Raw genomic sequence first — 17,560 nt, 5'->3', positions numbered from 1 at the left:
TTTGACTAATCATGAGCTCAAACGATGAGTAGGTTATATCAATGATGCAATGACAACCAACTGGATAGTGTTGGATTGTGTGTGTGTGTGTGTGTGTGTGTGTGGGTGGGTGGCCTCTTGGACCCCACACTTCTGGCACTCATGCACATACCCAACAATGAACATCATGAACTGATATCAGCTGTAGGGAACCCTGTAACTGTTATAGGGTTACCAAAATGACCAGCAGAGGGCTCTTTGCAACCGCAGTATCTACACAACTCACTATTAACACACACACACACACACACACACACACACACACACACACACACACACACACACACACACACACACACACACACACACACAGAGGGAGAATGAGATAATGAGAGAGGGTGATTTCTTAATGAACAAAACACGTGTTTACAACTGCTGACCAAACTGTAGGACAGTAAGGATGTAAAAACAGGAGTCCACCATCTTTGTGCACCTGCGTCATTTCCTGATAAAGTAATCACACACACACACACGCACACACTGCTCCATCTGCACCTCCATGTTTTTTCCATCATATGATTTAGTCTTTGCTTGGATGTGAAATGTGTTTCACAGCTTGTCTGCCGTGTCAGGAATAGTCCAAGCTGTAACTGTAGCTAGTTTTATAAATAGGCACTGGCCAAAGTTCAGTATGCAGCCCAGCGTCTCAAGAAGTTTGGGAGTGCAGAGGGAATGACCTAGACCTCAGTACTGACTCATTTGCAGCTTGAAGTTTTTTTAAAATGTATTTGCTGAACATGCTTTTTGTACCAATACATCAGCACAACAGCATAATGACATTGAAAGATTGCAAATGAAAATAGCCTGGAGAGTCTTGAAGCACCCGGCTCTATATGCAGACTCTTCTCCCCTCTAAAATACTGTTTAAAATTCAACAGCCATGCCGATACAGCAGGGAGACAGTCAGACAAATGAACTGAAGTGACTAGTGATGCTCGAACCAATTGGGCTGCTCCTTAACCAGGACTACAGATAATTTGTTTTTTGAGGGAAGAAGAGACACCACACCAATGCCCCCTCTCTAGTACAAAGACATGTTGGCTGGAAATACATGGCAATGGCCTCTATAACATCACCATGCAGCGATTCTCAACATCCTCAGCAGCCATCGAATCACCAGTTACTTAGCAACAGCTGTGGCACTAACATGGCTGCCACTTGGAAACTCTAATGGCCAATCTCTTTTAATGAAAGCCTCTGGTCCTAGCAGCCCATGAAGTCTTGAAGGATCCTAGTTATATATAGGCAGCTCTCTCTCCTTATAAGGCCTCAGCAAGAGGCAGGTGGGGGTCAGTGGGAGACGGGTGGAGGTTTTGTTGGCCTAGTCCTTGGTTTAGGCTGACTCCCTGTGGATTCAGGCTGACGACCGAAGGCTCTGCAAAGGATATCTCAAGGGGTAAGAATAACATTCTTTATTCTCTTTTCTGTTGCTCTCCTCTATGTCCTCTCCATCTTCTTCATCTCTCTTTGTTTAAAACTCAAATGTGACAGATGGGGTCGGTGGCAGAATGAAGACAAGAGGAGACAAGGGACTTGCCCAGGAATTTGAATTGTGTCTAACTAGATAATACCTAAGACCTGAAATGACAGATGAGACAATTTATCAGTAATGGTGGATTTATGTTAATTCAATTGGAATGAATGTGTTAATCACCGTTTTGAGGATAATAACAGTGATTGCCAACCTGCGTCTGTGTGTGAGTGTCATCATGAAGAATAGATAGACAGTACGTCGGTGTGTGATTATCATAATGGCTCACTAATTGGTTAAAATGGACTCCCACTGGACAACAAGAGGGGGAGGGAAGCGGCGGGCTGTTGCTGGACTGAATGTAGCACTCCTGTGCTGCTGTTTCAATGCAAAAATTGCTGGTGTGTGGTTCAGAGTCGTACCACATGTTAATTTTATTAATCTTGATATGCAGAATAAACATTTGTTGTTGCTGACAGTATTTCATTATAACAGCATAGCCATTGGTTTAGCACACAGCAAGTGTATTCCAATAGCAGCTGTTTGTGATCAAGTTAAGATTTCAAAGGTTTTAGCTGGGGGGTTTGGAGGTTTACTGTTGCAAATTGGGAGGCTCAGGTGTCATTTGGCCGACATTTGTGCAGTTACAGTACTGAGTGGACTGACAGTAGCAGAGGTCTGCTACAGGGATATAGGACCGATGAGACTAGCTTATGACTGCCTGCACAGACCAGTCTATTTGGGGTCGTGTTGAGTTCAATGCCACAATTTTATTAAATAATGCTAACAACTAGTGATTTCATTGGTGCAGCTCTTTGAGTTGAATTGGTTCAGGGTGGATGTAACTGACTGTCTGTCTGATCAGCTTTTGGGTATCGAACTGAATGAAACTAGAGAACAGTTTCAGTGTGGGATAAATACTTAGTTTTGAGGTTTTCTGTGTTATTAATATAAAGTGTAAACAATATCTGTAGCAGTAACAGCACTGATGCTGACATTACATTTTGGACTGTACACAGCAAGACTGTATACTGAGTAAGCAAACCTATTTTAAGGTATTTCAAAATAAATTGTCTTTGAAATCAAATATCTCATGAAAAGTCACTTGTTTAATGATAATCGGAGTTCGCTTTGCGTGATTAATGTGATCTGAAGGATTTAATTTGGTTGTGCTATTTATGTTGGAAAAATGCAGGGCATATTATTGTTTATTAACTGTTTAATTGCAATAACACTGAAAGGAGAGATGAAAATTGAGAGTGAAATGGAAAGCTGCAATGATGTAGTTTGTGTGTGTTTTTTTTTCAGATTATTTATTGTGATAAAGGTTTGATAGTTCATAGAAATTGTTTCCTTGACATTTTTAAAAACATATTTGTTACACTCATTCTTAATCACTCTGGATAATCAGCTAAATCACTTAACTCTAAATACAATATGTTTTCCTGCACATTTCTGCAGCTGATGCTGCTCAGGTGCTCAGAGGTTAGGGTGTTAGGGTGTTAGCTAGCTGGGTGACTGGCTGCTTGACTGACTGTTTTGGGGCATTAGTATTATGTTAGTGAGAGGTGAACTGATAGTTATGACGAGAGGCCCAGGAGCATGAAGCGAACATTTTAGTTTGGAGAAGGGAACAGGAATATCTGTGCCTGTGCAGCCCTGCTCAGTAACATTCAGGGTGAGGTTGGCAGAAGTTGAGGGCTCACGTTTCAGTTTACCTTATTTCTGGTCTCTGAGGACTAATGTGTTGGAAGGTAATTATGCTCTTACGCCATGGTGTGTGCATGATGTAAGACAGAGTTATTCCTGACACCATGGTAGGTGTCCTGTAAGACATCCATACTGTCAGATACCAGCTAGTGAGTATAACACAATGTGTGTGAATATAATATGATGTATTACACAAGTTAACACTTATGTTGTGCATTATACACTGAATACAACTGAAATCCTCAGAAACCTTTTTGAAATGTTTTTAGCAGCCAATGCTCTAAAAGTTGTGTGATCAATCAAGACAAATCATTTGGAGAGTGAATGTAATCCATCATCTGACAGAGGCAAAACAGTTTTTCAACAACTCAACAGTTTTTAATTATGTCAGTCTAGGCAGTTTAATTACCACAGCTTCACAAATTAATTGGCCAAAGAATGAGCAGTACTTGGAGAAATACTGATCAGCTATCATGACTCCAAAAACTGCAATAGTCAAACTCGCTATATATGGCCCCTCTCTGAGCTAGCTGGCTAAGATGACATCAGTGATTTAATGGAATACTATGAATAGCAAAATGGAGTCTGTACAGTCAGTAAGTTTGCAGGTCAGTATGCTGTGATCAAGCTATAATGCTTCAAAACCTCACAGCTCAATTTTTTGAGGTGTTTCCTTTCCTTGAATTGTATATTCCCATTTTTCTGCACATGCTATGCACATTTAAAGCATCTCACATCCACAAAACACCCCGAGAATACAATGAGCACTTCAAAATATGGTTTACTCAGTGAGGAATGTTTTTTTTTTTTTCCCAGTTGCTGAATAGTACAGTTTTTTGACATGTGAGGATTCTTCTGACTGCAGCAAAACAACTGAGAGCGAGCCAAGACGGCTGCGACACTACACTTGTGTAACATGAATAGCTGGAATGAGCTGAACTGTCAGTGAATATGTGTTGCAGTGTTTCCCTTTCATTTTTATTTTATTGTAGCAGTGCCAGCAGCCCTATTGGGTTTGTGTCAGTTTCAGGGCAAATTACAGATTATAGCATGTGCGTTGATCTTATTTAGATGCTTTTTGTGATTAAAGCCATTTACAGAGCAGTAGCTCTATGCATCTTGGGGAAAACCCTTTTACTTGAAGTGGGAAAATGATGGTGCTCATGGACCATCATTGTGAAATGAGTATAGAGGAAATGCTCATCCTCTTGACAGCAGCCGCACTGGTGGGGAAAGTCTGGAGCAGCTGTGCTCTGTTTTCACATCAGTTACAGCAGCAGTCTTGTTTGGTCGTGTGTGTGTGTGTGTGTGTGTGTGTGTGTGTGTGTGTGTCTGTGTGTGTCTGTGTATGTATGTGTGAGCGCGTGCATACCTATTGTCACCATGTCCGTGATGTCTGTGTGTTGCTGGTCTAACAGGTCAGTATCTACAGTGTCACCATGTCAGTGTGGATGAAACCTGGACATTACAGCCATGATTACCACCACAAACACAGCGCATATGTGGTTAAAGAGTACTGCAGGTACAGTGGTCCATGTCAAGATGACTTTTAACTAAACAAGTAGACTTTAGGCTAACACTGTACCCAGTAGCCTACTAAAAGTAATACTTAAAACAGCAGTGAAAACAGTAGTAGAAGCTTTGTCATGGCTGAAACCACAAACTAAGCTAATTGCTGCCAATTATTGTAAATTACAGCATTTACAATAACAGCTTGATAACCAAAGCAAGATTAGCACAGCACAGCTAACCTAGCTTCTAACCTTAGCCCGAGGCCGACAAGAGCAAACTAATACATTCGAATTGCTGCCAACATTATTTTTATTATATTTTTATTATGATATAACTAGTACTTTATGTGTACAATTGTATTTTAAATGAAGTGCATGTGTGAGGAGTGCTTAAAGAAAAAAATTAACTTTGGTACTTTGGAGTGTTGGGTTTTATAGTTAGCTGGAGATGATAGGAGTCCAGATGGTGATGAAATACCTCACTGTGGATCTCATGTTTGCTTGTTTTTTTTTTTTTGTTTTTTTTTTGTTTGTTTTGTTTGTTTGTTTGTTTTTATGTTCTGGAGCACCGGATCAAATGAATTTCCCATTGTGGGATAATAAAGTAGATCTGAACCTTAAACATCGCCATTAGTTGCTCCCCTGGGCTGGTAATGCAAAACTGTATTTTTGTCTCTCCAAGCTGGGGAGCTGTTTCTTCCCTGTTACGTCCTGCTGTTGTAAACTTCCCTTTGAGAGTGTAAAAAGTGATATTGGGCTTCAAATAACCTTGAACTTGGGGTTGAACTTGAACATTCACTTTCACAGCATAGCACAGCAGCTCCAAAAATAGCACTTTTAGCTCATAACTGAACACAAACTAAGTGGATTAAGCCTATATAAACAAAACAACAAGTCTTGATACCAATTGTTTTCGTGTAAATACAATTGTTTTGTACTGTCAGGTAGTTTCTTCCTCGGGCAAGACAAGGAAAATATAAAGAGGGAAGGGACGCTATGTTTTAGCAGCAGTGGTCCAAATCTGCTCTGGTACTAGACATTGGTGCCATTATTGAAGTCAATAGGATGGCCATGGAAAATCCCATTATAAACCACTATACATCTGCTGTTTGAACTGTGACAGGACAGAGATTCAACTAACAAAACAGACTTTACAGATTCAGACTGGTGTTTTTTGTCCACTGTGCACAGTGGTTGTCTTTGTTACAGGTTTACAATGTACAATCAAATATATCAAACATGAACTAGTTAGCTGTAGATAAATTACTCATAACTCCGACGTCTGGCTGGGGCACTAACCTATTAAGTCAGGTATAAACAGAGGGGTGGCAAACCCATTCAAAACAACGGCCAATGCATTGAATTTGTCCACACTCTCACGTTCACGGCTCAAACACTTCTCAATGATGTGTTGTCCCTTCCTTCCTTATACCTTTGTTGCAAGGTTACTATGCAGAAGTGTCCTGCAGAAGCTTCTTGCCGGATCTACTTTCCTATTCAACGAGGAAAATAACGAGAAAAGAGCCATTTAATTTCTTCAAAAATTGGGTACAACAACTTGTTGTAGTTTATTTCGGCATAATACCAACTGTTATTTTGCTGCACTACGAAAGAAAATGTAAAGATAGAAATATAGTGGGTTAATTCTGGATTTGCAGCCCAGGGCAGTGTTTAGCAGCTAATGAGGCTTTTTCACCACCATGTGGACTCACATCATGTCAGGTAACTATAGAACCCACCTCTCTACCAAAGTTCAATTTTACTTTAAAGGTGAAAGAATGTAAACTTTGTTTTTCAGCTGTAGTAGTTTGTATACTACTCAGTAAGTAAGGGAAAATGTACTATTTTCATCATTGCAAAATAAAACCCTGATCAGTTTATTTTGCTGTCTCACAAAATATTTCAAAAAATAATTTTGATTTAATTTTTTTTAACCTTCAACACACAGCTGAAACAAATGGACACATTGATTTTAATTGCATCTATAGGTAGACAGGCTAATAACATTTTAGCTACATTGGCCTACTACACGTTATAGTCCACATTTCTATAATACATTTTATTGTGTATGTGCTGTTCACATTTTACTTTAATTTACTGTAATTTGATTTGATATCCACGTTATAGCAACTTTCTGGCTCCAGGCGTTGTTGTTAGCTAGCTTGAATAATGGTAGTAAATGGAACTTGTAATGACTGTCCACAGAAATGGTTAATTATTCATAATGACAGCCATTGTTCACAGATTCTCTCACTCACCAGTCAGGTTAGAATATTTAGCACGGTCATGTAATAATTCTCAATATTGCAGTGTATAACACTGAATATTTTTTTTTTTTTTTTAATTCAGATTTGTCACCCCTTCTCACTCTGTAAGAGAAAACTGTTTGATTTTTAAACAAAACAAACAGTGTGTTGGCAAACCATGCACTCTGCCCATGTTATCCATTCTTTCATTCAGTTATTATTTTTTGTGAGCAGAATGCTCTAATGCTGTGTATTAATATTACACTATGACTTCCTCCACTACTAATCAGCTCTCATCATTACATCAACTGTACTTTGCAGAGTTGGTGTTTGTAAATGTGTGTGTTTGTGTGTGTGTGTGTGTGTGTGTGTGTGAGAGAGAGAGAGAGAGAGAGAGAGAGAGAGAGAGAGAGAGACGTTCATTTTTACTGCTGCTTCGTCATTCTCTCTAATATACAGCTAACCAGCGTACAAATCTTACCTTTGCTTTTGTAGATAACTGCTTGACTAGTATAACAAATGTTAACAAAAATAAAATAAAATATGATTTTGTTTCACTAATATAGTGCTAGTTATCCTGATAATATAGAGCATATTTCCTGAAAGGTCATGTCTCTTATTTCAAACCCAAAATAGGTTTGTTGTTGTGCTCTGAACAATGACAGGGAGGACTTGGTGCAAAGCTGAGTGAAGTGCTGATCAAATATCATGGAACCTGTACATGTTCAAATAGCGAACATATGCTGCACACTTAGCAGGTGGTCCTATGATGTACTTTTTTCAGGAGACACTTTTAAACATTTGTCTTCAATTGCCAAAGCAATCTGTTTAAACTCTTTTTACTTTGGACTAGACAGCCACTGGACAGTTCTGAATGTGTTTAGTCGAGCACAAAGAATATGATGTTTTTTTTTTTTCCTGTTTTTACAAATCATATCACATTGTGCTACAGCTATTTAAAGATTTACATTTTTAACTGTCCCACAAATCTCATTTTCTCACAGCTTTGTCAGCAGGTAGGAACAATATGAAATCTGACAATTTCCTGGTTATTAAGACAGGGAATGAGAGATGTAATATGTTTTAAGGAGCTGCAATTATAAGTCAGGTTTTCTCCTCCAAAGTATGTACATGCAATCGATGAAGCTGTCAGGCAGCGTCTCCAGACTGTGCACAGCCTGTGAAACGAAGAGCCGAAAGTCTGTGAAAATTACAAGCGTTTCATAGACAAATCAATTTGGAAGCTCTGGCACCTGGCAGGCACATGAATTACTGCTGAATCTGAATCGTCTGCCAATATTATACACTTTTTAAAGCATTTGGCAGGTTCCTTCATGGCATTTAAATCCAATTTGAAACCTGTGCTGTAGTGGGCAGAGGTGACTATTTGGATGATAGGGTAAACACTGGCAAATTAACTGTTGTAGTCATGTGTGATTTTTCCATACAAATCCCCATCAAACTCTTGAATAGAAAAAAAATGTTGCATATTGTTCCACTGTGGATGGACAGCTGTGTTTCAAATCACATCTACTTTCTTCAAGTTTCAATAAATATTGTCACTACCTCCCGGTCAGTGTTCAGGGCAAACATTGCTTTTCTGAATCTGCAGCCAGACTGACTCTCTATCTGTCTTCAGCTCTGAGGCGGCGGAGGATTATTCTTACAAATCAGACTTTCGCATCCAGGGAGTGGTAAGAAACCAATTTCCCTTTTAACACATGAGCTGAGCTGCACACTGCATGTTATCTGTGAATAAGATCCCTAATGGTGCAGTGGCAGTTCAATCAGTGAGTGAGAACAGTGTCTTCACTTTACATTTACATTAGTTTGTTTATTGGTATTTTATTTATTTATTTATTTATTTTTTACCTTTTTTGATGTGTAGGTAAAGAAGAAGATGGTGGAGAAGTATGTTCGTGAGGAGTCGATGATCAGGGGACCAAAGTTCCTGGTCAGAATCAGATCCCACACTGTGTATGAAAATACTTCAGTAAAACTCTTCTGTACCGTCGAGGGCTTCCCATTGCCTGTTGTGAAATGGTGAGTAAGAATAACACATTCTCATTTGGAGTTAGCCATGCTCGGTCTAAAGGGTTACTCAGTCAAAATCACAAATGCAGTAACTAATGAATAATATTAAATAATAGTGAGGATAGGTCTGTTCAATTTCCCTTTTTAGGTATAAAGATGGTGTCATCCTGGATGTTTCCTCTGGAAAATACCTGATTGAAGACAACATTGGTATCCACTCTCTGGAGATCCCCAAGTAGGTCTAAGCATACACTTGCAGACCATTATTTAATGAAATATCTGGGGTGCCCGCCCCGGTAGCTCTCCCTGCAAGAGTCCTGATTGTAGTGTCCTGGGTTTGAATCCGACCTCAGGCTCTTTGCTGCATGTCATCCTCTCTCACTCCCCTGCCTTTCCTGTTTTTCTCTACTTTGACTGTCAAACAAAGCAGATATGCCAAAAAAAATCTTTATAAAAAAATGTAATATTTGTTTTATTTGAAAATAATCAGTAGAGAGTCTTGTTGGCTGCTCAGTGAAAGGTTAGCAGAGTTAGATGGGACTTGGTAACAGAACAAGGTCAGGATAGAGATAATGATATCTTTTTCCTCAGTGAAGGCCACTGTCAGATGCATTGTCATAGCAATCTACATCCCCTTCACAGAATTTGCACGTATTTTATCCGATTTTTGGATATATTTATTTCATTATTTTACTCATAACTAACTGAGGGAAGCATTTCTATAAATGTAGCATCAACAAAACAACCACAGAGGAAATTCATGAGGCTCATAACTTTCTCCGTTCATCCATCTTGCCAATACATTAATCACACCTGATAATGTGTTATTGGTTTTGCCAGCATACAGGTTAGTTGCATTCAACTGTTGCCATGCTAGCAACTGTGTTTGTGATAACTGATGGGGCTTTTAAAAATAAGCCAGCTTGATCCACCTTACTTACTGGTATTTATTTAGCATTTTAAACTCAATGAGACTCTTGCCAATGAGCACCATAGCAACAAGCTTTTTTTTTTTTTTTTCCTTTTCGCTTAATTCTGACTTGCCCAATCATAACAACTCTCTGTTGGTTACCTAAGTAACTCTGAGGTGGCATCCAGTCTGGTTGATTGGTTGACAATAGAGAGGACCGTCAGTGCAAAAAGAGGCAAAGATAACAGGGTTTTGGTTGGTGAAAAATAGTAAGATGCATTTTTTTCTTGCTGTCATTGGTCTATTTTGACCATTAACTGGCGAGGTAACTGGCCCAAGACAACATCCAATAAGAAATCTTCATTGCCAAGCCCTGCAGGATCTGCCCACTGGACTTGGTGTCCTGCTGTGGCATCAGTGCTCAGCTGACTGAAGGTATTTGTGTTGTATGAGCTATGTAATTGCGGAAAAGACACTACAACATACCCTGCTCTCGCTTTGGTCTGGGGAAGCTCAGCTGTTCAAGTGCTGAGCTCAGTGTTACGTGACACGCCAGGATTCTTTCAGGAGTCTCTCCCTCGTCTGCCTACACCCAGTTCAGATCCACTGCCTGTACCACAGAGAGATACTGACCAACAGTGGCCTTGGTGTTCAATAATCTGCCAGTCATATTAACTTTTTATTCTACTTTTTCTGTCTAAAAGTATCAGTGGATTCAATTGTTACAGCAAGGAACGTCTTATGGCCCATTACGCAATAACAAAATGAATGCTGTGATATTCTCGTTTTACAGTTTGACCTCTTGACATGTCAGCATAAAACACAGTGACCTCAGTGAAAGGTGTGGGTTAATGCTGTGTATTTTGACTGTAACAATAAGCTGGTTTTAAAAGACAAAAACATATTTTTATCAACATCTGTTCAACAATAAAGCAAGCATGTGCAAACATTTAAGCAGTAAAAATGTCACCAGCCAAGGCTAAGGCCATCCACCGGTATTAAAATGGGCAGCTGGTGGTAAATTCAAGCCAAGGCTCCTCCCAGACAGAGAAATGCGGACTCTGTCTACCCACCCACAAAGACCAAGATCTGTACACCATGTTAATGCCACCAAGACAAATTTCATCAGCCCTCCATTTGTACTTCCCTCTAGAACCTCCTCACTCATTATGACTCCTTCAGCTCCTTACTGTGTAATCTGAGGTTGTGGAAAGGCTGGTGAGAGGGCGATCAGAGAGAAAGTCAGGGAGCGAGGCAGAAGGAGGAGGAAAGAGTTTGACGTTACCCCACCGTTAAAGGCATGAATGGAAGGCATGAGATGCGGAAAGAAATGAAAGGCACAGGACAACCGGCACAGTCTTGACCTCTCACATGCTGATCACTTTCTGACCACTGGAAGGTGTGGAGAGCTCAAACTCCCTTTATAAACAAACAGAGTCAGTCCTTCTTCACAGCAGATTGCTTGTACAAAATTGAAAGGTAAGGTGAAAAATGTGTTTTGGATGAAAATGAGAGACACATTTCACTCTCACAAGGCACCTGTTAGATCACTTGCAGTATTTTTTCTCTGACCTCCAACTCAAAAATGTGTTGAAGCTGCAGACTTTCAGCTACAAGGTCATCTGCTTTGAATGCACTCTCTCTCTTGCCACATTGCTGATTACAACGACAGAGATTGATCTGAAATTTGGATACATTTATCTGTGGAATATGCAGTTTCAGAGACCCGTCAAATGAAATCGAAGCGGCAAAGGGGTTGAAAAGGAATGAGTTGGCAGAGGAGGAGCTTTTTTCAGGTCAACACAGAAATTTTGAAATTTTGAAACTGGGCAATGACATCAGGCTGGCTGTAAACTGTATGGTGGGCAGAAGACACACAGTGATGCTGCTCCCATTGCAAGGAGTCATTTCACTGTAAAAAAAAAAAAAAAAAAAAATGTGTGCAATGTTGATTAATGTAATAACTTCACAACTTCATAATACAAAAAATACATGTTCCCAGTGCAATCTATGCATTCAGGTAGTTTCTGTGTGATTTGGTGAGGTTTCTGGTCTGCTGTGGTTTCTTTATACTGTAGTTTGCTGCTATTCTCTAGAAAGTGTATTAACAAAAGTTGTCGTTGAATTTTTCACATGAACATTTTTGACAGTTTGAACACCCTAAAAGTAACAAGTAAAAACAAGCAAATGAATACCCGTCCAGCCCCATTGTACTGGGTTGCCAAGAGACAATGAAGAGCACAGCAGACAAGAAACATTGCCAAACCACATAGAAACTGTCCAGATGGATGGCGTTATGTGGGTTTTTTTTTTCTATATCTTGGGTGATTTTTTTTTTTTTTTTTTTTTTTTTTTTTATCATCAAAGTGAATGTTACTGGACATGCTGACTTGGGCCTCCTTTCTCCCCTAACTTGTGTTTTGCTGTGTTTGCGTAGGTGTTCAACAGATGATACAGCCCAGTACACTGTTGTGGCTTCCAACGTCCATGGACAGGCCTCTTCTCAAGCCTCTGTTATTGTCAAGAGTAAGACCATATCTGACTGTTGTGTTGTGTATCAAAGTGTCTTCAGAGCAGAATTTAATCAGCTGTGGATGCAGTATCAATCACAGCAGGATACCTGCAGGAACATTTAAGCCTTAAAATAAAACATCTAAATCTGAGACCTTAAAAACTAATAAAAAGTCTTAAATCCATTTATTAAAGGTCTTATATTTTCTCCTTGCAATGACAGGTTTTTTTGCCATGCATGTCCTTCTACATTAATACAGAGCAGGGTTAGTAGTAAAATATGCATCTTGTCTGCTTTACCAAACATAGTTGGACTTAATGTCGCTTTGCAATTCATGTATATTCTCTTGCAGCTACAGCCATGTATTTTAGAATTTTCCTCAGCTGTGTTCAGTGTGTTTAATGAGTCAAAAATGTGCAGGTTTTGAAATTTTTGTTTCATAATTTTGGTCTTTAAATTTCTCTTAAAATCAGTTCTACGTAGCACTGAAAATGGCTTACAGTTTCTTCAGATTGGCTGTTTGTAACCTGTGGATTAAATGGATTTGTAGCCAACTTTCCTGAAATGTGGCTGAGCTAAAACTTTGTAGTCAGTTTGTAGGATTGATAGCATCAATATCACAGTGAGGGTTTCTAATAGCTCTATGTTCACTTGACTGAACTACAACAAGCTCAAATGAAAATATAAATTTAGTTTTCCAATAATACAAATTTATACATATTGTAGGGTCATAAGCATCCCATTTATCATTACATTTGGGCTCTTGCATCTATAAATTCATGTAAAGGCAAATAATGGGCTGCCAATGACCTATTATTTGTAGTATTTCTCTCAAAATGATGTTTTATTATTATTATTATTATTGTCAGGCTAGGCCACTGCTGGAAATGAGGATTTTAATTGTATGATTTTATTTTATTTGTATATTTATTTAATTGTTTAATTATTTATTTTTTCATCCAGGGTTTAAGCAGGAGGAGGAGTCCAGTGGATACTCATGGCTGCCTTTCACCGGTAAAGACCACAATGAGTCTTTTACGTCTATTTTCAGAACAGCGCAAGTTGTAATCACACTGGTTTGATGACTATAGTTGGAAACAAAAGCTATATGAGCAATGGACTGCTGTAAACTACTGTATGTCACAGTGATGCACTCTGTTGTATACTGCCTGGAACGACTAACCAGTTTTTATGGTACTGAAAATCATGTTATTGTAAGTCACTTTCTGTTAACCTACTGACAGTCCTTTTCCTGTCCCTCTCTCTCTCAGCTGCCATGCTTCCTCAGATCCATTACACCAAAATCCACATTACTTTTCTGGAAAAGTTTGGCCCAGTGTTTGCTTCTGAGGGAGGATCTGTTTCTCTGACTGCTACCATGACTCTCAACCCTAACCTGGCCAATCTGCAACCTGAGGCCCAGTGGTACAGAGATGGTAATTTACTGAATTATGACCTTATTTAAATTTAATTACACATGAGTACCAGTTAAATACACTGCCTGCGATGGCAGCCACCAGCCCTAATCAGGTCGACATGCAGCCTGAGGTTCAGCAGTGCAGAGATTAACATGTTACAGACACAGTTTTATTACTTATTAATTATACTTATAAGTATTGAAGGTAAAATATAATTTTTTAATGCCAGACATTACATAAAGGGTGTTGATATGATTTAAGCAGAGATGGCAATATATTAATCTTCAAGACTCAAAATCATCTAATCTACATTTAAACCATGCATATTGTGTAGACTGAAAGATGACACAAGATGTGTCATTGACTTCAGCTTCCTGTTACCCCATGTCTCATTCCCAGATACTCGTCTGTCTGATTCCAAATGGGTGAAGATTGAGACTGGCAGAGGTGTCACCACCTTGACTCTTCCTCACCTCTACAAAGACGATGAAGGCCTCTACACACTGCGTATGGTCACAAAGGGGGGCATCGCTGAACACAGCGCATTTGTCTCTGTTGCAGGTAAGGGACAGAGGCGGGGATGGTGGATGGAGCCATAGTGGATAGATGGATGAGCAGACCTGTGAAAGATAGATGAGAATGATTTACAGCACTGATTGAAGTGCAATGAGGCGCAGAAATTCATCTGACTCCTTAACCCAAACATTAAGCCTTTGTCTAAGAATTAGGACCTTTGACTCAAGGTTAAACCTTGAGCGACGGTACTATGAATTATACTTCTTGTTGTATTATCTTAATTGATTATTCTTGCTTATTGCTTCAGCTTGTACAGAATTTTATTGTGAGCCTATTACAGTAATTCAGACTTAAAATATGTCACATAGTAGCCTGACACTGATATGACAGCCCTGATTCATGTGTTAATCAATTACAGTGCGTGGTAAGACTTTCATAACACTCATAATCATGTCATGACAGCTGCTGTGAACTTTAATGAATATTTATGACCTTAGCTAATGGCAAATTGTCAGGACAAGTGTCAAGTTGTCATCCCAGGCAATGTCCACTTTGCAGGGAAAGTGACATAATTGACTGAATAACACTAAATGACAACAGCCACAAGTATTCATTCATGTTCATGACAGCTGTCATGATATGGTATGACAGTGGTGTGTCAGTCTTGTGAACACCCTCTCAAATAAAGTGTTTATTGACACAATATTACACTGTTCCTGCCTCTGTAGATGGTCCACCCCCAGTCCCTGGTGCCCCTGGTGCTCCTATGGACATCAAGATTCATGACGCCAACAGAGACTATGTCATTGTGTCCTGGAAGCCTCCTAACACCACCACAGAGGGTCCGATCTTGGGATATTTTGTAGACAAGTAAGAAGAACTGATCGATAAAAAGACAAGATAAACAGACGGATTAATATATTGGGTCCTCACATTGTAGAAACTCAACTCTGTCCTATAATGACTCATATCAAGAATACTGTTTTTTTGTTATAACTGAATCTTGTAATAGCCTTGTCACTCTTTTAAAACAGAAGTTCAGTTGCGTCCACTTTTCTCTTGTTCCCACCTTCACAGTCTTACTATCAGATACTATCAGAGTATACAAAGGTCTTTTAGCAGTTAACCTGTTGATGGCATTCCCCTACAACAGTTTACTTTGAAGGCTTCCTATTGCCTGATCTTTTCAGTTTTTTCAACAGATACCCTTAAAATACAACTTAAAATGCAACACCTCTGATCTACTGATGGATATAGGCCAATACAAAAATCATTTAATGAGCTTCATCTTCTCAGGATTTTGTTTGCTTAACTCTGTGTCCATGCGTGTATGTCACACGGGTACATTATGGTTGTTGCAGTTGCCACATGTTGTGTGGTAGGACGTTAAGTAACACTCCACTGCCAGTAAAATAACTGGTATCTGTCAAAAACATCACGTAGGTTAATAGATTGCTATATGTCATAACTCCAGATTACATGTCCTCTCCTCCGTGTTGCCCCCCGTTCTATAATCTCTGTCTCCTCAATCCTGTTTTTCAGATGTGAGGTTGGAACAGAAAATTGGACCCAGTGCAATGATCACCCAATAAAGATTTGTAAATACCCAGTGTCTGGGCTGTTTGAGGGACACTCCTACTACTTCAGAGTCCGAGCTGTCAACTCCCATGGAATCAGTAAACCATCCCGCATGTCCGATCCCATCGCTGCTCTGGATCCCACTGAGTTTGAGAGGCTTCATGGTGAGTTTGACCTTGTTACTGCAGTGAAATATTGCCACTGCACTGCACCCTACAAAGTTCACAAGACTTAATAAACATTGTATTCTGAGGTTGATTTGATGTGCTTTGAATCAGTTCACTCACAATGAAGAAGCTTTTGAGAAAAAGCTATTTTTCAGTCTTTTGTGTATGACAGTGTTCAGCAAAAATGTATGCCTGGCCAATATTGAATGCCAGGGTTTCTTCTGGGAGAACAGTCTGCTCTATCCCTTACTGAATAGGCCTTAAGTGTTGTGAGTCTAGTCCATTTTTTAAAACTGATTTGGATCACAAGGTAATTGCATGAACCTACCCTCTTCCTCTCCCTGAATGGCAACCAGCACCAGGGGCCTCCTGTCCCTCTGGTCGTCCACCACAGGCTCATTGGTTTTGCTGATATTGAGCTTCAGGTGATTAAACAAAGCTCTCTGTGAGTCCTTTGAACTCTACTGTAAAAATAGTCTTAAGTGGAGACAGATGTTTCTCACTAATTCACTGAATTATTCCCTGAATTAAAATTTGATTGAGCAGAGGGCCTACGGGTCCATGGTATAATCAGACAGAATAAGTTGACCCATATAGTATTTTACACCATTGATGTCGAAACACTTAACGATATGCTAGCTTGTCTGCATGGAATATTGCTTAGTAATATTTGCCCACTTGTGTGTTGACCAGATAATAGGATATTCACCTTTACCCAGACCACTGGCACCCGAACAAACTGATGTAATGAATAAAGTAACTTCATTTTCAAGCAGATGATAATGAGTTGTTTTTTTTTTCTTCCTGCAGCCAAGAAACTGGGAGGAAAACTGGATGTGGTGTCTTACCATGATGACCTGGAAGGTAGGAGGTTAATGTTTAATCCTTACATATCTATATTAGTAATATTGCACTCGTGATGTTGTTTAGAAGGGACAGGATGAGCGGCTCATAGTATACTATACCAAAATTTACCTGGCTACGCAAATGGGACAATTATGAATTGTGTGTATGCCTGTTTATATTTGCATGCATGCATATGAACACATCCATATGTATGTTTATATGCTTATTTCTTTGTCTGTGTATTTGTGTATTTGTGTGTGTGTATGTGTTTGTGTGTGTGTAGCTGAGGGCAAGCCCCCAGGTGCTCCATCAGGAATGTATGCCTCAGAAACAGACAGGACATATGTTGTTCTGAGCTGGAAAGCCCCAGCATATTCCAGCAGGGCTCCCATGTGGTACTACATAGAAAAGGTAAAACACATAATGCAGTATTATTGCTACCATTATTACTACTTTGAATATTGCACCTTCTTCCTGTAGTCCTCAGTCATTCAAGGATGCATGTCATTTTATTTCATAATGTGCATGTTTGTATCAGCAACATACCAATGTGGTACTAAATAAAGTGATAACTGGCTACTTCTGCAGTGTACTAATTCTAA

The 17,560-nt window shown here is 39.4% G+C and overlaps 1 protein-coding gene across 1 annotated transcript in view; it reads left to right on the top strand.

The window, feature by feature from the left end:
- Nucleotides 1–4,650: 4,650 nt before the first annotated feature.
- Nucleotides 4,651–17,560, top strand: part of myom2b (myomesin 2b) — a 37,916-nt gene continuing 25,006 nt past the window's right edge. The window contains exons 1-12 of the mRNA XM_030045122.1: nt 4,651–4,742; nt 8,617–8,671; nt 8,866–9,020; nt 9,160–9,246; nt 12,359–12,447; nt 13,397–13,447; nt 13,705–13,869; nt 14,251–14,412; nt 15,096–15,237; nt 15,910–16,109; nt 16,923–16,976; nt 17,242–17,369. Of these exons, the coding sequence (XP_029900982.1) occupies nt 4,660–4,742; nt 8,617–8,671; nt 8,866–9,020; nt 9,160–9,246; nt 12,359–12,447; nt 13,397–13,447; nt 13,705–13,869; nt 14,251–14,412; nt 15,096–15,237; nt 15,910–16,109; nt 16,923–16,976; nt 17,242–17,369 (1,371 nt within the window). The 5' untranslated portion in view covers nt 4,651–4,659. The remainder of the gene's footprint in view (nt 4,743–8,616; nt 8,672–8,865; nt 9,021–9,159; nt 9,247–12,358; nt 12,448–13,396; nt 13,448–13,704; nt 13,870–14,250; nt 14,413–15,095; nt 15,238–15,909; nt 16,110–16,922; nt 16,977–17,241; nt 17,370–17,560) is intronic.

This window comes from Myripristis murdjan, chromosome 3 (assembly GCF_902150065.1).
Source record: "Myripristis murdjan chromosome 3, fMyrMur1.1, whole genome shotgun sequence".
In the NCBI taxonomy this organism is placed as follows: Eukaryota; Metazoa; Chordata; class Actinopteri; order Holocentriformes; family Holocentridae; genus Myripristis; species Myripristis murdjan.
The sequence above is the reverse complement of the archived record's forward strand: the minus strand, read 5'-3'. Positions and strand labels throughout refer to the sequence as shown.